Raw genomic sequence first — 25,129 nt, 5'->3', positions numbered from 1 at the left:
CTTTCTTAGCTCGGCTGGCTACAAAGCAAGTTTTCTTGACGCAGTTGACTCTTCCTTTAATTCAAGACAATCTTGCTATGAACGCATAGCTGTTACGTTTGGCTCCAGCACAATATATTCAGGGATTTTGACAAGATTCTGAGTTTTAAATTATGTTCTTCCGCAGCCAGTGAATTTCAACTGTAAGAAGGGCAAGGAAAATATATTCTTTAAACAAGTCACTCGCACTATGGTACTATATTAAGGGTAAAATGCCACACTTACATTGCATTACACTAAAACGCTCACATCATTGTTGACCAAAAGTTTCCTGTGGTCAGAGTGGGCTGCATTTATTATGTGCGGTGCATTGCCGTCCGGCTAGAATAGGTTACAGTACATTAAGGCAGTAAAAACGGCTCAAATGCCTGAAACAAGCCATAGCGCACGGCCTAGCATAGTCCTGACATTATCTTTGCACTTTTTTCTAGGATGTATGAAAGCCTGCAAGCGAACAAAGCCAGCTCGGATACAAAGCACTCTTCTAATTCATCTACCACGCCGAAATCATGGGAGCCGTTGGTGAAGCCCTCAGTGAGGCCTTCGAGGGCTTGGGAAACCGGGTCCATGTACAAGAGGCCGCTGTTCTACGTCACAGCAGTGACCCACTTGTTCTTTTTCTACGTCTTCAACTTGATCTCGAACGTAGCCGTCGATGCAGTTCTGGGGAAGGGCGTTCCAATCAAGTTAACGGTCGCCATTGCTCCGGTGGCATCAGTTTTTGACTGCCTGGGACGAGTGGTCGTGCCCATGGCCACGGAGGCCGGATACGTCAGCCGTTCAACGCTTATAACGATTGACTACGCTGCGATCGGAGTGGGGCTCCTCATTCTGTCCTTTCTGCGAGACTTCCCGAAGTTACTCGTTACAGCCAGTATTGTGGGCATGTTCAATGGCCACGCAACGGCTGTGCACAGTACCCTGATGGCAGATGCCGTCGGGACGAGCCAACTCCGACGGAGCAACAACATTGTGACTTGCGTCACATCGCTGGCATTTCTCACGAAGCCAATACTGATCGGTACGGCCAACTGTTTCACATTTCTTCTCTTTTGTGTTGGGTTACAAAGCACGCAACATTTTCCCCTTCATTATCTAATACAAGTCATTAGCCTGACGCTACAAATGCTTGTAAGCAATCGTCAACACGGCTTCGTATGCAGCCTCACAGTCGCCACGGCATTTTATTGCAGTTTTACAAACGTTATAATCGTTCTTTCTAATAGCTATGAAAGGCTCGGGTCGCTGCATTGTGCGCCTATTTTTGTATTTTCGAGTGTGGTTTTTCTGAGTTCACTTTTTTGCTTTGGGTAAGCGTTGCTGTTGCACAATTTCTGTACCCTAAAAAACCGCCGCCGTGTAGAGGAACCGAAAGCATAAGTGTTAAGGCATTTTATTAATTTAGGAAAATGCGACGTGAGGGACATCACAAGCGTTAGTGAACACTTTACGAATTGTATCAAACCCCGTAAAAATCAAACGCGAGTACAAAAAGGTCAAATAAGAGACAATTTTAAAGATAACGGTTGTTAAACGACTCAAAGGCATGCTTTCGGCACACTGAATGTGTGTTCTTGTACCCCCATTTGTACGTTTATGTGAGCTGTCAATAATTATAGGCGTTGGGGCGAAAAGCGAAAATTTCGGAGCATTTTCTATAGGTTCTACCCGGCATTCCCAAAATTAGAGGAAGTAGTCTCCACTCTCGGCGCACCCCTGGCCAGCTGCAGCCTTGGCTAGTAAAATCCAAAACCGGAATTCCAAGCGCATCAATTATTTCGTTTAACTGTAATCCCAAAATATGTGTCCTGATTTTTATTGCCTTTTATCGCGTTTTAATAGTGCATGATTGTACATTTCTGATAACTTTCTTACCGCGAGACAAGGCGCTCGCATCCAACAAAATTCCAATAAAAAAAGTTTGATGTTCACTCTTTACCAACAGATCTCTTCACAAAACTGGTAAATATTCGGTAGGCGAGCATTAGAAACACCCATACAAACGTTAGACGAAATAACATAAGAGAATTTGCTGCAGCTGCCTGATTCAACTCTCGCGGGTTTTGTTCTCGGTTTTTGTGCATACATTGTTGGGCCTGCTGCTTTCATTTTGCAGGTTATTTTAAAGATGTGCACAACACCTACAGCCACATTTACCAGCTGTCCAGTTCCCTGATGTTCTTCAGCGCACTAGTCTGGTTGTGCGTGCGCCTTTTAGCAGCATACTTGAAGAGAAGAACTTGGACCGCTACCGATGATATGGAAGAAGAAAGTGATGCGCCTTCACTCATTACATATCGATCCATGGACCTAACGTCATTGATGGCGTAGCTTGTATTGTGATAAATTTCATTTCGACACGTTCTACTGTCGTTCATTCCGCAAACGTTTCGGCGAAATAAATATGAGCGCTGGTTTCGACCCCGAACGACTCTATCGAGAGGTCAGTATTCCCTGTATAACTAAAGTTAGCTGAGGTTGTTACTATTTAAAAAGAAGAACAATGTTTACCTTTTAATTATACACAGGTCTCTGTACTAGGTACCAGAGCTACCATTTTCGAACAAATATTATGTTGACACATCAGGAATTTATGGCCAAGTATGGTTATCGTCTGTTCCAGTCAGCACGGTTTCATACCAGAAAGGTCACCAGGGTCTGTAGTCCTTGTCCTAACACAAGTGATCAATAAAGCCCTTGACAATGATAAATTGCTATAGTTATTTAGTTACACATCAGGAAGGCGTTTCACTCTCTCAATCATAAAATTATACTTGATAAGCTCTCAATGTGGGGATTTAGAGGTAAAATATTATAAATTTTAATAGTTATCTTAAAAACCGCGAACAGTACGTAATAATGCAACACTTGATCTCTGAACCCGAAACCGTATTGACTGGGGTACCACAGTGCTCAATAGTGGGGCCCATAATTTATTCGATGTACGTAAATGACTTTCCATATATTCTAAAATATTTCGAAGCATTAATATACGCCGATGGCATGGGTGTAATATTTGCAGGAGATGCATTAAACGAGCTACACAGTAAAATAAACGAGCAGATAGAAAGGGCCCTAGCATGGTTAACTAACAGCCAACTCGTCATTATTATTGAAACAAAATACACAGTGTTCAGTTCCTGAGGAAAACATTAAACGACAATTAAATACACTTACGTTTGTATAATAAGCTCCAGCTACATGAAAGCTCCTCGCAGTATCCAGGTATATATTTTGAATCTGACATGCACTGCAAAAACAAAGTAAAACACGTTTGTTAAAACTAGCTAACGGTTACCATATTCTTTTGAAGGCGAGGGAATGCGTCAATTTTTCTATTCTCCGTATGCAGCGTTTTGCTTTCCTTCATAGTCAGTTGAGTTATTACATTGAGTCTTTGGAAAATACATACCCAACTTATCTTCAACCTGTGGAACGATTGCAAGAGATTTCTAAGGACTATCACCTTTTCTAAATTCACGGAACCCATTAAACCACTTTTTCGAGCAGCCCGTATTCTACTACTTATTTCAATCAATATGTTCAAAAGTGCTCAAACAATTCTTGAAATACTGAAAGTGAATAAGCCGTTACCTGGTGCTATTTTTATACTCCCGAAAAAGGATACCACAGCTGCAAGTGACAACCTTTTCAATTTACCCGTGTGTCACCATACTTATGGTCAAAGGTTGATTGGATTTTTAAAATAAGATTCCTAAAGATGTGAAAAATAAAACCATTTTCATATAATAACTGAAATCTTATTCCCTGGCTCCGAAATATTCACGAGAAACGTATTTTTATTATAGGTCAACAAGATGTGACCTTGCTTTGAATTCTCGTGTATATCAAGAGTCGTAAAATGTGTGTACACATACTTTCATTTCTCAGCATGAATTTGTAAACATCGATTCTGAGTTTGTGAATCTCAATTATAACGTTGTTAACTGGGTGAATAGATTATTAATTGCTGGTGTCATTCTTGTAATTTTATTACGAACGCGAGACACGTTCGTCTCTACTCACCTCAATTGAACTGTATGCATCTTCTACGATGAGCCCGACATTAGATTTTGGCTATGGGCCCAGTACAAATGAATATGTCTTACCTTATTTTTAAATTAATCATTCAATTATAAATAAAAAATGTGAAATTACCACGTTTTAGTAAACTCATAAAACACATTATAGAAGGAAATACCAGCCATTTTTAACCACTTCAGAGTTTCTCAATTGAACAATCTTGATGTACAAGTGAAATGATGACATTTATTTTTTGAAGCTACGATGTAAAAATCTTAATAACGTTGCTGAGAAATATTTGCTTCTAAGCTTTGAAAACGGTTTAAACATGTCCTGATGCTCAAGACAAGTAACTTGGCAGCCACAGTTACCACAAACATGAAACAAGCACTTGCAGAGCTCATAAAAGAGCTAACAGTCCACGAAAGCGCAGAAATGTGTACAATTACTTTATTGTTCAACCTTTCGATATAGATTGTCCATAAGCTTATGACCAGGAAAGAAGCAACCGCAGAAACTCAAAAAAACTGTGAGCATAATGATTTATTTACAACAACATCAGAATATGCTACACGAATATAGGAAAATAAAAGCAACACAATTATCCAGCTGACAATTATTTTGCTTATTTTGCGGTTCGTGTTTTTTTTTACTCAAACCGTTTAATAGTAGGCTCTAAATTCACTCCGAAAATAGCACGCATGCAACAGTTAAATACACCGCAACGATACAGTTGTGATATTGGGGGTTGCATAATCTTTTGGTGTCACTTAAAATCTGTTTTATCACAACGCGTCAAGTCACTGAAACCGACGAACTCTTCTCGTACATTCAATTGTAGGTGCATGTTCTGAGCTGGTTTTACTACTTCAGAAAATTAAGTACATATTTACACACCACGAACACGATGATATGACGATTCACTGCAAAATACATTCTGTCGCAAATGATCTGTACAAAAATGCCACTTTCATTCTACTAACGACTTGCATTGTGAGCGATGTCATTAGCAGGACTTGAAAACTTAATGCCCATAAACAGTTATATGTCAAGCTTAGCTATGTTTCAAGCTTAGCCAGATCCCACACTTGTGTACTTTGCACCCTACACCGTGGTACACCTCCTTTAGAGATGCATACCTACAAAAGTGAAGGGGAACCCACAAATAGCCAACTTTTCCGGTGACCCTCTATTTTTGTGAAACCAGCAGACCACCCCACTCCCACCGCTCGCCCCAGTATCATCACCGCCTCCCAATCGATACATTTATACATTACCAGTCCGTTCACATCGTAGGTTACATAGTCCGCTGGAATATTTACAAAAAAACATTTACAAACAGACCCAAAGAGTTTTTGTTTCAATACAATCACGTTCATTTTGGTTCGATCATCACATGTTAGGTAGGTAGATGTTCCCCTCAGCATTCCAAGAAGAAATAATAAAAGCCAAGCAATACGAGAAAAGGCCTGTATCGCGGAGGAAACGACAACGGTGTAAATGAACCCTTGAACGGTGCAATTTAACCATGCTGTCAGCCAGGCCATTCAAGCGGAAGTGCCGTACCCAGACACGTCCGTATTAAGTCTAGAATTGGCTTGCATTCTCGAGCAAACCCTTTATCCAATGTCTAAAAGAACTGAAGTACATTGTTCCAGAAAATAGCGGATGAATGCAAAAGTGTACGTTCCACACGCGAAGCAGAGGGAGAATGGGAGCCTGCCATTGAAATGTGCACACGCGAAACACAGGGAGAAAACAAAATTTGTAACTTTGTGGAGTCAGCGTAAAAGGCTATTAAAACACAATTTTACAAGTGTGCTCGCGGCGCTCGTTACTCATCCTGACTAAGTTTCTTCTTGCCTCAGTTGTCCTCAAGAAAGTACTCTACATGCTACTACAAAAATTAGCATTGATCACAAATGTCGCGCAGCGACATTTGTGATCACTGTGATTTGACACGGAGAGCAGAGCTGTTTGAGATAGGTGGCGAGGCAGTGGAAGTGGTAAGCGAATATATCTCCATAGGCCAAGTAGTGACCCCGGATCCCAACCGTGAGGCATAGATAATTAGTAGGATAAGAATGGGATGGAGTGCAATCGGCAGGCATTCTCATATAATGAATGGCAGCCTGCCATTGTCCCTGAAGAAGAAAGTGTAAAACAGCTGCATCCTGCCGGTACTCACCTACGGGACTGACTTGGAGGCTCTCTAAAACGGTTAAACGTAAGTATAGGACTACCCAGCGAGCAATAGAACAGAACATTATCGGTGTAACTTTAAGGAACAAGAAGAGAGCGGAGTGGGCCAGGGAACAAACACGTGTTAGGGAAATAGTAGCAATTAGGAAGAAGAACTGGATGTGGGCATGGCATGTAATGCGAAGGCAAGATAACCGTTGGTCATTCACGGTAACAGACTGGATCCCTAGAGAAGGCAAGCGTGGCAGGGGGCGGCCGAAAGTTATATGGGCAGAGGAGATCAAGAACTTTGCGAAGATAAATTGGTATCAGTTAGCACAGGACGGAGATAATTGGAGAGCTATGGGAGGCGCGTTTGCACTGCGGAGGGCGTAGACAGGCTGGTGATCATGATGATGACAAATATCAAATATATGGCTGTTGATAACGAAAGCAGGACACAATACAATGAAAATAATTTAGCGATATGGATGAATCTCACACAAAAAGGTGCAAAAAGCGAAACCACGACCGCTCCACACGGCAGTTTGGTAGTAAACTATTCTAAGGCAATCAGATTTCATTGAGAAATTATCTGGCTAAATTTCTGTGGTCGTCCTTCAAGATTCCTTCTTCACTCTACGGATAAAGCACGCTAGAGTTTGAGCTTTTTTAACTGCTTACGATTCGTAGAGGCCGAGAGCTCATCCAAGCTGTGCAAAGCGGGGAGGGTAAGTGTATCAGTAAAGAACTGTCAGCACACTCGACCTCCGCGATCTCCTTTCCACGAACTGGCCGTCACCGATAGAGATCGGCCGAGTGTAATAAAGTGCCGCAATTCCGTCTTCCGTATTCCTGAGGACGCTGTCCAGTGTCCATTTGTTGTGCCTCTTCCTCTTGGCAAGGTTGACGACCATCCAGGCCAGGGAAGTAGACACGGCAACAGAACCACACGCTATGAACAGGAGGTCGTATGCACCCAGGGTGTCCCTAAAGAAGCCTGCAAAACGTGCAAAAATGAATGCATAAGAAAAGTTTGTAATAAAAGGCAGAAAAATGTTACATGCACATAAAGTTACAGACGATTACCTTCTATTACGAGCAAACGACGGGAACGACCCTAAATATTAGGCTATCGCTTTACACTTTGCTACAGGCTGTCTTCTGTGCGGAAATAACCTGTCCTCGAAATGTAATTACGCCTGCTGCCTTTAAGAAGGTAATATCTTCAAGTTTTATAACGGAAGGTAATCACTACAAACGCGAAATTTGCAAACCACTGCGGAAAGATAATTGAGAGCATGTGACGAGTGGTTCCGGGAGTAGACCTACATGGAACCTGCAAAAACTACGAAGGTCATGCTCACGCAATCAAGCCTTACCCTGAAACATTTGCTGCCATCGCTGGATACCAGACAGCTTTGGATAAGAATGTCACTCAGCGCTTTCTAGTTTTGTGCTCTTCATGACAATACCGACGCTTCCCATTAGATTTCCTCTCCCTGTGTACCTCGAAGTGACGATCACACATTCCCGTGACTGGATGAATCACATTATAACCCGATAACAACATCTGCTCTAGAGCACTTACTCGGCAGAAGGTAGGCATCCTAAACCACCCGCGCTTTTTTATTGGGAAACTAGGCCGAGGTTCACCTCACTAAGTCTTACCTCGTTCTGTAACGAGAATAATTGTTTTTGTTCTCAAAATCAGCCGTGGCTATCATTTTAACCCGCCCAAGGTACAGAATCTTTCCTTAGAGCTTAACGCCAGAACTAGGCCGTAAGGATAGCAAATTCTATGAGGTACATAGTATCAAAAATGCCATTAACGTCCGCTTAAAAATGCTTTATTTTTCATCAGACATGTCCGTAGAAAGTGCACGAACCCTGCACAGTCGCTCTAATGAACTGCTGGTCATATCAGACAGATCTAGTTGCTTTAAAATGAAGAAAGCAGCCATTCTCTCGCTGCGACTACAATTCTTGAGACACGCCAAATATGGGCTTTGCGCCCTGTACGCAAAATGTGAAGCCAGTTGTCTTAATAGTTTGTTTGCTTGTTTACTTTGCTTATTTATTACTGCGTGAGCAATCAGTGAGGCCTGTCGGAAAAAATATACACCGTCAATCTGTGGACACAGAGAGACAGAAGAACAGAAGATCTCGGAACGCATCTGCAGAAGACGCAAGTCGAGCAACGCGCCGGAGCGACATTGACTGCGGCGACGCTGCGTTCCTACGCTCCTGCCGCCTAGGTAAGCGTTGTTAAACAGAGTGACGTGAATGAAGGGCCGAGCAGGCGGCCAAACAGGATGGAATGGCAATGACGCCGGCGCATTTTTGATCCTGACGGACGACCAGAGGAGTGACAGGCAACCAATGCAGCTTCTAAAGTGGGCAAATGGGACCACTGAGACGGTTAGTACGCAAAGCTCATTTGACAGCATAGAGTTTCTTATGAAGTGTACTAGAGAGGAAACTGAGCCTGGGAATCCACGTCGGCGTGGGGGTATTGAAAAGAGTAGTACTGCTGGCTACGCATGTCTCTCGGGGTCTTAAGCATGTTCTTGGGTTTGCTTTCTTCCCTATGCATTGCTATGTCTGCGAGGTAGCCGAAATGGCCTAAACTCACTCCGCTTGGAAATTCGAAATTCGCTCCATTAGTTCATGCTCAGACAGATGGGCTTCGTTATAATCAAGTGGAAGGATTACTGCCGGCGAGTGACCATCGGTACATATTTATATAATTACAAACCCACCATGAGGTACGTTAGTTTGTAGTAAGGAAATTGCGCTTCCAGGTTCTTTTTTGCACTAGCAGGGGATATGTTAACAACGCGTGGACATCTTTACTGAGTGGATAATTTGCCGCCGCAAAAGACGTAGCAGACGGTTTGTGCGCCGGTTCACCGCGAAGACGATATTTTCATACGTACGCGTATAAAACCTTTCTGGGCTTTTCAAGCAATGTATTATTTGAAATGGCAAAATAAGAAAAATAAAAACCTCAGTCAGTTCCTCCCAAAATTTGAAATTCATATAATTTCCAGCTTGTTCCGCATTATACTAGCACACCCGTCCTGGCAGACTCTCAGCAAAAGGAATAGGCTTTACTTTAAGTTTTCTTAGCTTTCAAATGGCGTGTTTTTTATACTTACACAATTACACACTATTCTTTGTGCTTTTGTGGCACTGTATATGAATTTACAGCCACTTAAACACTTCAATCCAAGCCAATGACGAAGCTAACGCCTGATGGATAGCCATAACGACACAGGCAGCCCTGGTTTGAGCCGCATAGACGCTAGCGAAAACTTCCTCTCTTGCGTATATAGTAAGAAACTGCATAAACGAGAGACTGTGAGGGGTGTTTCAACCGCCAAGTTGCGAGCTTCAAAAGTTTGACCAAGGCATGGGCATCGGACTGGTATTAAACCTTCCGGAGGGAGAAGGAATAAGTGCCCACAAATTCGTGAAGAACCACCAATAAATATTTCTTTCTTTTTTTTAGTTTCTTCGCTTTGTCTATTCTCCGGTTGGTATTTGCGGATATATAATTCTTCTTACTTGAGTTTATTGCTTCCTAATAGACTACACAAAATTTCTAAGAACTTCCCACTCCCTGTCTTTTCGAGCTTAGCACAGCTTTTTCAGAAACCTGTGCACTAGTGCATAGATGCCTGGAGCCAAGGTAGCACTGCGCGCGTTCTTCGCTTTCTTTCTTGTACTGAGAAATTTTAAATCCAGTTGGGAAACGTTTTATGCAGGCTATGTTTCTCATACAATATAACTAACTGCGCGAGAAAACTTCGCAAGATTACTCGTTCTAAGATGCTACAATGTATGACTGGCTCACATATCTCCATGACCTTGCAGGATCATGCTGCACACAAAGGAAGCACTGTGCTTCCCTTCAAGCATACGGCCTAACTTTTTAGAGAGACAAAGAAAGAAAGAAAACGGTGTTTAATGAGTCTGGCGATGTTAGCGAAGCTACCACGTCAACCTTGTTACGACAGATGGATTTGGCGACGATGATAACGAAGATGGCGATGATGTTTAAGAGGTTGATGCACACTGAGTGATATTAACAGCGCTGCTCCTTAGGCTGGTGGTTGGGCCGAGGAACGCGCGCAGGAAAACCTCGCACAGCGATCACGTCAACGCCCGCGTCGCCACTGCTTCACCGTAGCTTTGCCTTGCCGCGCTCGGGAGTAGAGTAAGTACCTATTCATAGCCCCCCCTCCCCCATCCGCCGCTGTGCCTCAGTGGTTAAAGCGCAAGACACATGGACGACTGGTCCATGAGTTTCGCATGCGACTGACTGTTACGACTGATCATTAGGACGGCGTCGTTCGCTGGTCGGAAGGGGCTCACGACGTGCGACTGGGAAGCCAGATGCAGTCGTGCCATCGTTGCGATCGTCGTGTGGTCACAGCAAATGAGAACCCGAAGTTGTCATCGCTAAGAAAGTTTCTTTCAAAGCCCCGAGGAGGCGCCAGTGGAACTTCCGAGTATTTCGCGTGGAGCAGGTCTCCGCTGCCGTCGCCGCCGACCCGTGCGCTCTCAGCCTGGTAGCCACATGTTGCCAGCCGTCCCTACAGCATGGACTAGCGGAATCGTTGGTGCTAAATGTTCCCGCACCGCTGTACTGAACATATATAAAAGCAGTGTATTACGTAATATCACTATACATTTTCCCTTCAAGTTGATAAATGTTTTGTTTTCCTGCTTGCGCCTAAACAGGGACGCAACCATGGAGCAAAAACAGCGGGCGGAGCCGACGCCGACGCCGCTTCGCACACGCGCATGTGTCTCAAATTCACGCGTACAGTCGTCGCGACAGTCGTAACAATCAGTGGCATGCCCATCGCACGCTGTAGTCGTGCATGTGTCTCGCGTTTAGGCCGTTGTGCTGCTGAGAACGAGGACGCGGGTTCGATTCCCGGCCGCGGCGGCCGCTTTTCTGATGGAGGCGAAGAGCAAAAACGCCCGTGTGTGCGAGATTTCGGCGCACGTTAAAGATCCCCACGTGGTAAAAATTAATCCGCAGCCCTCCACTACGGCGTGCGTCATCGCCAGCGTTGCGTCGGCTTGTGAAACCCTACAATCAATCAATCATAGCTCCCCATTGGGAGCAGCGTTGCGCGTCCATCCGCCATGAGTTCTAAATTCATGCAAGAAAGCCACCCGTGACGCGTGCAGGAGCCGCCACAGCGTCAGTGGCGGAGGCGGGGAGGAGCAGGCGCACGCGTGTGGCAGCAGCAGCGGGGCAGCGCTTATCGGCTGCTTATCAGCTGAGCGGCTTCCGCTGCCGCCGCCACCGCATCCGTCTCCGTTCACTTGAGCAGAAGTGATTGAAAACGGTGTCTTCTGCGCAGCCCTAGAAGCGGGCTTCCCTGTCGTAAAGTGGAACCCGCGGTATGTGTCAAACAGACGCGCAAGTCTGGTGGTACTCGATATACAGGAACTTTACTCGGGTTGGACCGTGCAGCCACTTGTCGGAGGCGCCATACAACTGCTACAAGCACGGTTTTGGGAACGTGTCGCAGGGCGGCTCGCTCTGTCACTTGTTGCGACATTAGGAGATCATGTCCTGCAGAATTTCGAGCACCTCGCAGTGTGGGAACGCTGGTATTAGTCGTACATGTAATGGTTTGTGCATACGATGGGCTTGTTTCGCAATGGAATAGCTAGGTACCTGTTCCTAAACGATTTAAAGGGGTCTACAACCTTCGGCCTGCTCAGAACAAAGCTAAGGACTATGGTAAAAGCTAAGGAGTGTTCTTAGCTTTGTGCACACTGATATTTATTTGAGTGTGGCCCTTTCTTCCTAGCTTCAAACCCATTGCGTGAGCAGTCGCGAAGTTTACTTCATTTCACAGAATGCGATTCCCTAGGTCAGTCACTAAACTGCACGACCTCATTTGGTGGCCTTGCGTTTGGTTCCAGTATGCACTATATATGTTCGGTACACTAGCCGACCGAATTTTCAGACCTGGAGGGGGGCGAAAAATAGTACGGTTAAAAGAGAAATCCGAAAAATCCGCGAGCCATTACTCTTATGAGACTTGTCTTGTCTTGTCTATAGGACAGCGCCTTGTCTTGTCACTCCTGCTTTCGTCCCGTTTAAGCGCTGTTATTTTCTGTCAAGTATGTACCAACAAGCCCGCACTACCACGCTTTTTCAGTTCCTATGGGACAGCTGGAAGTTCCTCGGGAAATTCCGGAATACCCAGCAAGTCCGAATTTTCGGAGTCCAAAAAAACGGTAAGCTACTGTATTATATTTCCCAAAAATTTCTGATTTACTAACCCAGACTTCGCAAGGGCTCATTTAAATGCAAACACGCGATGGTCTCTTCACTGGCACAACTGTTATCAGCATTTGTGACACGAATTCAATTCCCTTCTCAAACTTCATTTTCTTTCGGAATTTTACGTTCTCCTTACTAACAAACAGATCCCAATCTCTAGTGAAATAAACCCCGTAGGAATAGCTGCGTACCTCCTTCGACGCAAATTCTCCGGTGAGCATTTCATCGGAGCCTTACTCTGAAGGTATACAAAGTGTTTACGGTACGTTACCGTAAACACGATTGACGCCGTACTAAAGTTTACGAATCTACTCACGTATTTCACACGTAAGGTTACCTTTTTTGTTCCAATAGGCCGACGTTGAAGCTCTGAATCGGTGCCCAACGAAGCAATGAAACAACAAAAACAGGGAAAACAGCATTGTGTCGAGCGAGAATTATCTGATTTACATAGTCGGTGCGTCACAGAGGAAAAGAACCTTCAAAGGGAGCTCTCTTCTCAGCGTCCTCTCAAGCGAAACATTGCGTGCAGCAGATGCGGCCTGGCGTGTGATCCGGACCGGAGAGTTCTGGCGACGGGCACCTTGCGTGCAACTGCGCAGTTGACGCGCGCATGCTTGTTTGTGTCGTATATTCATTCGACGACCGAGCCATGCCTTCGCGTCGACACTGCACGCCCCGTAATGTTTGGCCGTCAATTTTTGGGTGGCTTTGCGGAATCTCTATTCAATAAGCTCTCTATTCTATTATTTATTCTATTCTCTGCCAGTGAAACGCAGCCACTCCGTCGATGTGCTGCCACATTTGCCCCCGACAGTGATGTGAACTTAGTCGGGCAGCACAGCCAGACGACCATCAACCGGGACGCACCCCAAAGGAGCTCACAAAAAAACGTTTCATTGCAATTTGTGGCACAGCATTCTTTTGAGTTAATTAGCGTATTAAACGTGGAAGAAGAAATTTTTTTCCCCTGAAAACAAGCATCAGGCTTTCCGTTTCGCTTTTGTACAAACGCATCTATTGACAGCACATGAGTAACATATGAGCTACCGAACAATGGGAAATAAACGAACCTCGCCGTAAACTAGAGTCTTGTTACAGCTAATCGCATTTTTTTACCGGGTAGTTGCTATAGCACAATTGAAAGTTGGGCGAGTTGGTGATACATCTTGGGGAAAAGCGCGAAAAACGACTACACGTAGAAAGAGCGCGCCGTCCTGTGTTCTTTTCTACGTGTAGTCGTTTTTCGCGCTTTTTCCCAAGTTGCGATAAAACAGTAGTTACACCGCGTAGTCGCAATGGTTGCATGCGCGTCCGTATATATATATATATAATATATATATATATATATATATATATATATATATATATATATATATATATATATATATATATATATATATATATATATATATATATATATATATATATATATATATATATATATATATATATATATATATATATAAGAAAAGAAAACTTTGAACAAGGTAAAAGCACGATTGTTGCCAACGTTTCAGCGAAGACTTATAAGAACGAAGGTGCGCGTGAGCATCCGTCAGCACGAATACCGCTCTCTTCAGCGTATTCCACGTTGAAGCCATACACTGGCATAACGCGCAATTTCTCGCGAGATGGCATTACGCGCAATTTCTTTGTCCTTACCTATGAGGGGTGGCTTCGCGAAGGAGAAGCTCGATGAAACCGCTGTCAGCATTCCGGTGGCCATGGCAATCCTGTCCATGCCGACGCAGTCTATGAGCACCACGGGGAAGAGAACGACACCACTGCCCAGAAGAAATGCTACCGCGGACGACAGCGCGAATAGCGTCCAATAGTCTATGCACCACGGCAACACCACGTACAAAGCACCGAGTAGTGCCAGCACCATCGCCATCAGCGTCCGTCTTCTGATGAGCTGACGGTCGGCGACAATCGGAAGCCCCAGTCGGCCGACGAGGTCAGCCAGAGAACTCAGAGATGTCATGGTCACGGCTTTGCTCTGCGGTATGCCCTTGTCGACGGCGAAGTCGACCAAAAGCGAGCTGTAGCAGTCGTAGCTGAGGTTGAAGGCGACGAATGAGTAGATGACCAGGTAAAACTTGGGAATCTTGAACACCTCAATCCCAGACTGGAGGAATGTGGTATTCTTCTTCGGCTCGGGAAGATACGGGCATGGTCCCAAAGCAGCTCCCGGTTGTTTTTCCGTCGATCCTAGGGAAAGGAAAGACATCAGCGGTTATTTTTTTTAGAATCGCGTAAAGCATTGCAAGACTTTCTTCAAATCGGGCTAAATTTTGCAAGTCGACCGGCTTGACATGAGCCCACTTCAGATTATTAGTGTCCTTCAGTGGATAATATTTGCATCATATAAAAGGTAGTGTGTCAAAACGTTGTGCACACTACGGATGCTCAGGCTATCGTGTTTTGGGCAAATATGTTCGCCGCATTATGTAGCCCACCTTAAACAGCAAAAAATTATTCATGAAGTCACAATTTGACTTGCGTTGTTGCATCTTAAACAAATTTTCTCTCGACCCCGACTAAATTCTGCTTCGTGAACAGTCCATAACTGAGTAGTGGGGGTAGTTTTTATCACACGGCCAAGCTCAAACGAACAAACGTGTGTATCCGCGTCTGACTGATTTCAGCAGAGTCACAGTGCCAGAAATGAAGCTTGCTGCAATTCTGGGCTCGCGTTTCACGATGATTTTCATCAATACAAAGGAGTACTTTTGCGCACATGAGCATGACCATAGTAGTGTGGACTTTGCTAGCATGCTGCTAAACCGAAACCGACAACGGCGGGCGGGACAGCTGATTTCCCATAGTGCCGCAGTGTCAGCGCTCTACCTTGGCGGAGTTCCAAGCACAGTGACGACAGCTATCACCGTGTTTCCAGTACAGAATGGCGTCGTTATTTTTGTAGTTAGTTGCTATCTGTTTTTTCACGTGCTGGCTTTGGTAGAGCATCATCACGCCCGTATAAAGTCTCTTTGCTACTGTTTATGGTGGCATTGGTTTTATACACCGCATCATTTACGCTACAAAAGATGTCGGGTCATTCCCACGTGATTACCTTGAGATTTGTTCTGTGCCGTGTTCGTTTGTAGCGTGCTGTTTTGACTTTTCGCTTTTGTCGCTTAGTTTTTTTTGTTGCGTGTCCTTTTGTCGCGTGCTCTTCTTCTGTCCGTACAGCGTAGTTTGCAGAAATACGGAAATCTCACCTTTGTCCTTGCCGGTAGGAATGACGTAGGGACATGGCGGCAGCCCATTTTCCTCAGAGTTCGCCTGGGAGAAAAGGGCTTCTTCTGAACTGCTGCACCGCCGGAGCCAACGCGGTTGTCGGAGGAAGAGGCTGAAGGCAGCGGCGTTCAATATCAGCACTCCGAACAAGAGCATAGACTCCTGGAAGCCGTACTGGTCTATGAGCAGCTCCAGGAGCTTGGGGAACACGAAGCTTCCCAGCGTAGATCCGGCGAAACAGACCCCCGTGGCGAAGGCCTGGTACTTTATAAAGTGCTCACTTATGAGCACGGGACACATGGCGTACACGATTCCCGAACCAAAGCCTGCACGAGACGGCAATACTTGGTTAGGCTAAAGGTTATGTCATCAGTGGGATAGCCAGAAGTATACTTCGGGGGGTGTTATAAGCACTGGCAAAAAATAAAAGAAAAAACAGCCCCCGCACAAGCATTGCTTCGTTTTCAGTTTGTTATCTAATTTCCTTATTTTTGGATTTACATACCATTATTCAGATGCGGAGTGCGAGCAGCGTGGACGAAAAGAAGGCCGAAATAAGGAGGGGAAAGAGGGGGAATGCACCACTCAGAAAATTTCGAGGGGTGTTCTGACACCGAAACACCCCACCTGGCAACGGTCTTGAACGTCATTTCCCTCAGACAAATATGCAAACTTGCTTCAATGAAATGAATAGCATGTTCATTAAGTTGGAACAATTTGTAACACTAATTATTGGCACCACGTGTAAAAAGAAACTAAGTGCTGACATTTACAAGACATAATATACCTCGAAATTCGAGCAAGTGGGACACTTGTTTTAAAAATGTTTAGATACCCGACTGCGACCAGCGTTTTTTTTTTTTTTTTTTCGCGTTCGGGAGAAGTGGTTCGGGCATGCCTTGGGAATTGTTCTACACTGATATTGTGGCGCTTGTGGGGGACCTGCTAACAAACGTTCTCCGCTGCTGCCGTATTTTAGTGATGTCGAAGCCCTTAAACATGCGTCACCCCTGTTGCAATTGGAAGTTCGCGCCCTTTTTCATCTCGGAACGCGCGTGTTTTTGTCACAAATAATTTCAAGTTGAGCGACGGGTAGCACACTTGATGTACGCTACAATCAAATGAGAAAAATTCAGCCCCAACTGTGGGCAAGCGCATTATGCACATATGATTGTTGTGTATCACTTATTTGCTGTTGTTTAAAATGACACTGAATTATTGGCATGCCCCTTCTTTTATAATTCTTTCGGGAACTGAGCGTATCCTGAAATAAATAAATAAATAAATAAATAAATAAATAAATAAATAAATAAATAAATAAATAAATAAATAAATAAAAGCTGTCAACCTACGCGTTTTACACAAATTTCTGTCAAATGCACGTGCAGTGTGTATGCCGTTTTCATTGCTCCCATTGCGCCGCATGCCCTTTCGCCGTAAGTAAACCAGGTGCCATACAGGGATAATTTTTGCATCTGGGTGGGAGAACGACTCCTATTTGGGTTTCAGAAACTGTCCCCTTTGATAATTCAGATACAGTTCCAATTAAAGTTGTATAGGAATATTACCTTTTTTATAATTACAAGATGTTTATTGTGAACACTATAGGAACGCCAGTGTTTTTTGCACTGTAAATTTGGATTGGTGCGATTTTTTTTTATGCAAACCTTCCCATATGCTTCTGATCTGCACAAGTTTTTTTCTCTCGGTGTAATTCCTGTGGCTCCTTACTCCTATGCGTAAATGCAAGTTTATATTTAAGTCTTGGCACGTCGTATGTTCCAAAAAAGCGCAGGGAATTATTGCTTTCGATCTGCAAAGAAAACTATAGGGGAAATACTTTCAATACTAGCTATATCTCGAGTACTCAAGCAAACAGACCCAGCGAAAAAATTATTCCCCAGGCAGCACCTTCAAAAACATTTATACTCATTCGGCGTTTCAAATGTTTCAATTAGGGTTTCCATCTCAAATTTACCTCTGGGCTTTGAGTGGCGCTGTTTTCAAATGACCACGTAATAATTATGATGTCTGTTGTTTCTAACGCACGCCAAATGTAAACGTGGATTTTTTTATTTACGGAGCTCGAAATTGCTGAAGTGAACGGTAAGTGCATGCGGCTGATTTTCCAATGTATGAAGACCACCCCAGATAGCGCTCAAGCCACTGAGTGAATTGGTGCGAGTGAATTCAGCGAATATTAGGCCAACATTAACTATCGAAACCCGGAATAGCATACAAAAGCGAAGTAATCGATCAGCGCTATTTTGTTCAGGAAATAATAGCTAGATAGGGCACGGTAACCTCCGAAGATTCAAAACAACCTAAACGCTTGCGAGCAGACGTAAAAATGTATTTCTTCATCATAACATTATTTAAGAACTACATTGCGCGTCACTTTTTGTCTGTTGCATCCATATTTTTTTCCGCCAGATCGTGTAAGCGCAGTGTCGATATTACAGGATGCCTGCGGGAATAAATGAAAGCAATGTAACACAGTTAAGCGTTCTATATATTATCCGGCTACTTTGTGAACTCTTACAACAATCGCCTTTTTATTCCGCGAAGTAAATCTACTGTATTTTTACACCATCTTGTATAGCTTCCAAATTGCAACTTGGTTACCTGACAGTCCCTGTGTGAATACTTGTTTAAAACGGTGAAAATTGCATAAAATACGGGATCATATCAATTTCTTTCCTTTCTGTAGTGCCATTAAATCGCAGTAGTTTTCTGTTGTCACGTTTAGAATTACAGAGATATGGTAAAGTGCTAATTATTGTAGTTGTGCGCAGTTCTATGCTGTCTACATTAATATTGAATATGGCGTTAGAGCTTCATAGGCTGCCTCTGCTGATGTGCCTCTAGCCGTATACGCAGCTCGCGTGCATTTTTTTAACAAGTACGACCCGCGTCCTATTGTTACGCATGGCACCTGGACTTATTTGCTGCCATCCGAAAACTGTGGCTAGGGTATTTCTGTGGCTGCGGCGTTCACGCGTACTCCAATAAATGGGGAGTTTTACAACGCGCAACATTTTAACACTTACCATGCATCATCCCAAGAGTGAGGTGGAGAGACCACATGTTTGTCGCGAAGTAAGCAAGCATGACTCCTCCCGAAGAAATGATGGTGCCGAGTAGAATGACAGGCCTCGCGGTGAAGCGGTGAGCCAGGGGACCTGCCAGCACGCCTGGAAAAAACATGTGCAGCGTCGCTTTATGCGCGTTATGAACTGCAAAATAGGGGATCTGAAATAGCACCGAATAAGGTGAATCGATAATATGACAGAAAGTTTTGGGAAAGTTGGTACTGCATTCTAGACGTGTAAAATTGTGCAAAACTGCACAAATATGCAAACTTTAAACGAAAGACGAGAAAGGATGACAGGTATATTCTCGCACGTCTACTTATGACTTCGGGCGTTTTTTTTAGACACACTCCTCAACAATCGCGCCAATAATTCTGCCCATAGATTTGGTGCCCAAGTGTGTACCACCCAGCCCTCTAGGCAAAATTTATATAAAACTATAAGTCGCCAAGCAGCTCCTCCTGTTCCAGCTAGCCCTTCTGGAAAAAGTTACACAATGGTTAAACTTCAGCAAAAGTATAACATCAGACTGTCTTTTATCTTTACTCATCTTTCGTTCGCCTGATCACTTTAGCGTTAGGTCCCGCCCCGTGTGTGTAGAGGGGGGGTAAGGGGGTAACGTTACAATTAGTACAAACAAAGTATATAGTTCGTGATAGGAATCTCGAAATATGCGAGCGTTAGCACACCCTTAACTCCCCCCTTCCTCCATAAGCCCATCCGTTATAAATTCAGTTTTAATGAGTGGTTCCTTTTGTGCTACCAGTCTTTGTCCCGTGCTTAGGTAAAAACGTATGAGAACGCTTCTACTCGCATCGAAACTTATTGCAGTAAATAAATCTTACATTGCTTGTTACCTCATTCATTGGGAACTTTGCTTCAACTAACCCTTAAACAGGGCCATGTAATACCCTCCTCACATCGAAATTCATTGAGCTGCAACGAGGAAATTGGATTACTCGCGAACGCTTCTGGTAAAGGACATGATGGGGCCCTCTGAACCCACTTCTATTGAACCCAACAAGCATGTACAACTTTCAAGAGCGGCTTCATCTCAAGGCCCGCCACACAAATTCTGCTGCAGCATCCTCCACAACACCGCGTAAGGATTATTTGGGCTCCAGCCCATGCCGACGTGCCCGGCAACGAAGCTGCCCACCAGCATTCCCGAGATCTCACACACCGGACTAATCAGTTCGGCGAGCAGTGGCGTGTCTGTCCTCTCGTTTCCTTCAAAGAACTCACGCAGAACTACGGCCTGCAGCGAACAATGTACCCTCCTCCACACCAAAACCTCACAAAAGAACAAGAACACCACCTTCGAGGCATCCACATTCAGCACCTTTCCCCACCTAACTAGAGCCCACATTCTGGCCCCCGCCGTGTACTACTCGCAATGTCACCTTCGCGAGGCTCCGAGCACGCTTTACCTTATCATGTGGGGCTGTGATAAAAACCCCAATCTACCCCTCCCCCCTGCCCTTCTCCTCCCCTAAGCACTGGGAGAGGATAGAGCCCTGTCCAACTCGGACCCCGACGACCAGCTTGGGCTGTTAAAGAGGGCACAGGAAGCCGGACGGTCTCAAGAGGCCCTGAACAAGACTAACTGCTCCATAATTACGTTTATTCCTCCTCCTCCAACTTCTTACTAGCGCGCTGTTGCACGGGTCTCGTGCTAACAAGGATTTTTGACGCTTATACAGCTGCTTCCTCCAGCACCTAATCATGGTATCGATCATACAGTGGTAAATATATAATTACAGTTAGTATTCCTGATAGCTACTCCGTCAGAGAAAGTGGCGTCTTTGTAAACCGGCAGACACTTGAGTCTTCCTGAATGTGTTTTTTCGTTTCTTTCTTGCGTTGTCAAATCACACCCAGTCACGCCCGTTGACTTTCTGCGCTGTACAAACCGCAATGCTTAAATCGGCGTTCTTCTCGATTCTCGAGGAAGCATCTGCGCTTACTAAACGCGCGAAGACGCTTCCCGTGTGGCTACGTCCTCTAGCTGAGCGTACCAATTCTTTTTTCTATTTGCGGGCGAACTCGTTTCATCACGTCCATGCGTTCCAGGTTCTTCGAGGCGTGACGAGTGCCACGTGGTATTCGCGCCGCTGAGCACGGATACAGCTGAACGGTTTCTGCCTAGCGGAAAGAGCATGCCTGCAGTGCAACTCCGCTGACTGCAGAGCTTGTTGCAACCCCTCACCACGCGGTGGAATTTGCGAATAAGCTTTGGCAGCACAAAATGATGCAACGAACATTTTGCGTGCCTACGCCTTACTAACAGTTATTTTACTCAAGAGACGCCCTATCGTCGCTTCTGTTAACTAAACCCAGAACCGTCACACGTAATGCGTGGGCAACGTGGTACTATACACTAACACTGTACTGGGCCATTCGTCTGCGTTAATTGTGTGTCGCTGAATACGACTTGCGCGCACAGGGACTCGGGTTCAATATTCAGTTCTAGGAGTACTTTTCTAAGATGATACCACCTTTTCGACGATGTTTACTGCAACTAAAAGACCAGCTCGTAAAAAACAAAGCCACAGTTCTAAATTCGGACCTAACGAACGATGGTTCAGAAAATTTTAATTTACATTGCTAAAGTGAATGATTTCATTCATTCATTCATTCATTCATTCAATCATTCATTGATCGATCGATTGATTGATTGATCGATCGATTGGTTGACTGACTGACTGACTGATTGATTGATTGATTGATTGATTGATTGATTGATTGATTGATTGATTGATTGATTGATTGATTGATTGATTGATTGATTGATTGATTGATTGATTGATTGATTGATTGATTGATTGATTGTGGCAATCTTTTTATCAGCGGTGATGACGTGAGCCATCTAACCAAAAAAGTAACGTATTTATCTTGTACTCCTCCTTTCCTTTTAATGGCAGGCTACAATCGAATTTGGCCAGTGAAGGTGGTAGCTGCCCTATGCTATAATAATTTTTCTGTGCTTCTACCAGTGTACAAATCTCCTTTTAAGTTACCTCTAAAGGTCTGGTAGCTTACTTTCTTGGTACTATCTTTAAAGGGCCTCTGGAACACTTCTGATAAGCGCTTCCACTCTTTCCTTCGCGTCTGGCAGCACTGCGAACGCTACAGTTATCGCCAGCACGGAGCGGCGCTGCGTGATTTCCTCGTCGCAGCAGAACTATCGACATTCAGTTTCTGCCTTGCTTTGTGGCTATTTGTTTTCTAAAACGCTATCCAATGCGTCCACTGCTGCAGTGAAAAAAAGATCTCCACTAGCCGCTACACCGCTGTAGTGACGTAATTTCAGCGGTCGAAAAACGCCAAGACCAGGAAAGAGAGAAAAATCTTCAAGTTTCTAAGGTCTCTGATGGGCACAGAGCAATACTTTTTAGCTGAGGTACCTTGCTACCCCCTAATCTAAGTATTGCATGTGTTGTTTGACTACGTGCTGCAAGCATTTATATTTCAAAAAAGTTGAAGAAACTGCCGCGGGGTCTCTTTAAAACCTACACCTTAGAAAGACGAATATTGCCCTTTCATGAATTTGGATGGATACAAACCAATAATTACACACTGTGCCAAATCGTTTTTTTTTTTAGTTTGGGTGCACTTCCCCGCCACACTCTTCATTCTCAAGCAACCTGCTCTACGCCTCCAAAACGAAGAAATTCTCCCGATGACTATACTGGATTTTTCTTTACGTTATCTAACGCCTCGGAGCCTGTATATCTCTAAAGACCTTGCTGATGCCATTTTTGCCGTCATTATATTATTTGTGCCTGGCTTGCTTTGTTTTAATGCGAAGCAGTATACCTCTATTATCCGAGCACAATTTTGTGGCATATAAGCACAAAACTATCATCCTTAAGAAGCCAGGCACATACCTACACAGGGGGGCCGGTCTTATCGGTACAGATTACGGTTGCGTAAGCTACTCCGAGTGCAAAGGTACCTAACAGCATAGAAATCACGTTGTGACGTCACCACGCTTTCATATATAAAAAGGAAGACCGGTATAGCCCCTTATTTCGTTCCTTCCAGGCTACCTTGGATGTACAACGGAAAGTAAAGACGCCAGAAGAACAGCAAGAAAAAGAAGAACATAACGCAGTCGTGAATGTCGCCGGTGCAGTAATAGAAAGCGTAGTTTCCGTGTCTCTGGCTTCACTCTTTGTAGAGCCACGTGCGAGAATTCAAGTGGCATCACATCGGTAATTGTTGTGGGTGTCGTTTACAGCTTCGCAGTCCAACCACCTTCACAGCGGGAATTTGAGCCGCGTTGTTTTTTTGTTTACCTTAGAAATATTGCATTCTCTACTGTTCTTTGCTTTTTTGGCAGCTAACGTTAGAGTCTTTCTTCATCGACGTGCACACACGCTTTCGGTGGAGAGCTACCGGACATTTTCACTGTCCACCTACGTGGATGCATTGTTCATAGCTCCTCGTTAAAACTTACTTTACGCTAAGGCCCTCAGACTTCAGGGAATCCCCAGCCTGTATATTTATCCACTGTCCAGTTAGCAGTTTTGCGTCTTTCCGTAATTTAAAGTTGTTCCCCATGCGATAATGCAAGGTACGCTTTTTTCCCCTCTCGTGTATCAATGCAAGCATATATGATGATTTCTTGACTCTGGGTACTTCCCCATGCTAGCTTGTTTTGCGCCGGAGACTTTCCTTAAAATCTAAAATTCCCGACTTTTCAGAGCTAAACTTTAAACCGTGGTGGTAGCTTCCCGACCCCAAAATTAATGAAAATTTGCATATCTGTCTGATCATCAGCTAAAAGAACAACTGCTTTTGAGTATAGCATTACCGGAATACGTCATTCATTCACTTTGTCTTGCTAAGTGTGCATTAAGTTTAACTCTACCCGACAACCTTTTACTTTCGTTCCGAACCCTGCCACGTGCAACGTAAACTGCAGTGGCCTCAAAGGGCATCTCTGTATCATTTCTTGGGAGATGTTGATCTGCTGTAGGCGCCTGCCGTCCCCCCATGCTCGGCGCACACAATTATTTGAATAAATTTCTATGAGCAACGGTATTACTTTGTCGTCTCAGCCCGAACGTTTCAGCACGCTATATACACAGCAATTACCTATTCAAGTTGTCACGTGCCTTTTAACTTCCAAGAATGTTACCCAAAATAGCGTATCCGCAGTTTTCCAAATTTTATACAACACGTTGTACAAAAAAAAGTATCCAAATCTACTGTGCAGTTTCCCTGCACCCCATTTTCCTATATCCATGTCTTAATTTCTCATTTCATTGCCTGCAACACAGATCAGCACACAACTGATGTTATTTTAGGTGAGCCGCATGATCCAAAACTGATTTTGTCGTCTTTGGCTTTACACATTAAATCTTTTCTAGTCTTCACCCAATCCTGAGGTACTTGCTGCCTATACATTTCCTTATCTAGTGCCCAGAACAATGAAGCCTTACATTTTGGTCAGGGCACGGGTTATCAGTTTCAATGTCATTCCGTCTTGACCATCAACAGCTTGATAGAAAACCTTAAGCTCTGGTTTTTTTTCAGTCATGACTTCTCACAGTTATTTTTCTTTTAGCAGTATTCTGCGCCACTGCAGCCATCGATTCCTCTAATTTCCTAAACTTGTTAGTAACCAGTTTTTGCATATACTTCAACGCTTACTCACCTTCTATATACTTGCGTTTGTTATCCACTCAAAATTTTTGTTGGATATCGGTCCTTGAGCCATGTGCTTTTCTATGGCTCCAACGCTTTTTGGACGCGTTTTTGCCCTTATTATTGTCGCCTATGAGTCACTTTTTTCTTTATTTTAGATAGCAAAACTTTTGCACTTAGCAGTTTTTTCTCCCGATAGCTGTCATTTTTTGCTTCATCTGCTTCCATACAAGTGTTTCTTGCCTCCGTGCAATCTCTCAACACCTTTTTTCATTAGTCAATAGCACTGCGTTTTTTTTTTCAACAACAACTCAGTTTGCTCTGTCCTTTCGATCAGTTTCGTTGCTTGTATTCCTCCATCTTTGTTTCGGTGAATAGAGTATTTTGTCGTAACCGCAATTTTTGTCTGCGTACTTATTAATTTCACCTTCCACCGTACTAACGATAGCATTTAGCTGTTCATTGTTTGGACTAGGCCGTACTGCTGCGCATGCCTCAGAATGCGCTCGGGTGCCACTTCCATAGTGCAGAGCACGGCATAGTGCAAGTTTCGTTTGTGATTTACTTATTTTTC

The 25,129-nt window shown here is 44.1% G+C and overlaps 2 protein-coding genes across 4 annotated transcripts in view; one reads left to right on the top strand and one right to left on the bottom strand.

The window, feature by feature from the left end:
• The window catches only part of LOC144146853 (monocarboxylate transporter 13-like), a 33,294-nt gene extending 30,897 nt beyond the window's left edge, over positions 1-2,397 (top strand). For both annotated transcript variants that reach the window (XM_077678806.1, XM_077678805.1), the window contains 2 exons: positions 471-1,060; positions 2,156-2,397. In XM_077678806.1, coding sequence (XP_077534932.1) covers positions 471-1,060; positions 2,156-2,370 — 805 coding nt within the window. In that variant the 3' untranslated portion in view covers positions 2,371-2,397. The remainder of the gene's footprint in view (positions 1-470; positions 1,061-2,155) is intronic.
• A 1,964-nt stretch (positions 2,398-4,361) lies between these two features.
• Positions 4,362-25,129, bottom strand: part of LOC144146854 (monocarboxylate transporter 12-like) — a 54,531-nt gene continuing 33,763 nt past the window's right edge. The window contains exons 4-7 of one of the 2 annotated variants that reach the window (XM_077678808.1): positions 18,859-19,002; positions 15,790-16,134; positions 14,228-14,776; positions 4,362-7,243 (exon numbers count right to left, since the gene is read on the bottom strand). In XM_077678808.1, the coding sequence (XP_077534934.1) occupies positions 6,984-7,243; positions 14,228-14,776; positions 15,790-16,134; positions 18,859-19,002 (1,298 nt within the window). In that variant the 3' untranslated portion in view covers positions 4,362-6,983. The remainder of the gene's footprint in view (positions 7,244-14,227; positions 14,777-15,789; positions 16,135-18,858; positions 19,003-25,129) is intronic. The other variant, XM_077678807.1, reaches the window with a different exon arrangement.

The sequence above is a fragment of the Haemaphysalis longicornis genome, unplaced genomic scaffold (assembly GCF_048455015.1).
Source record: "Haemaphysalis longicornis isolate Haplotype H1 unplaced genomic scaffold, Haemaphysalis longicornis Haplotype H1 scaffold_7, whole genome shotgun sequence".
Lineage (NCBI taxonomy): Eukaryota > Metazoa > Arthropoda > Arachnida > Ixodida > Ixodidae > Haemaphysalis > Haemaphysalis longicornis.
This window is presented reverse-complemented; position numbering and strand designations above follow the sequence as displayed.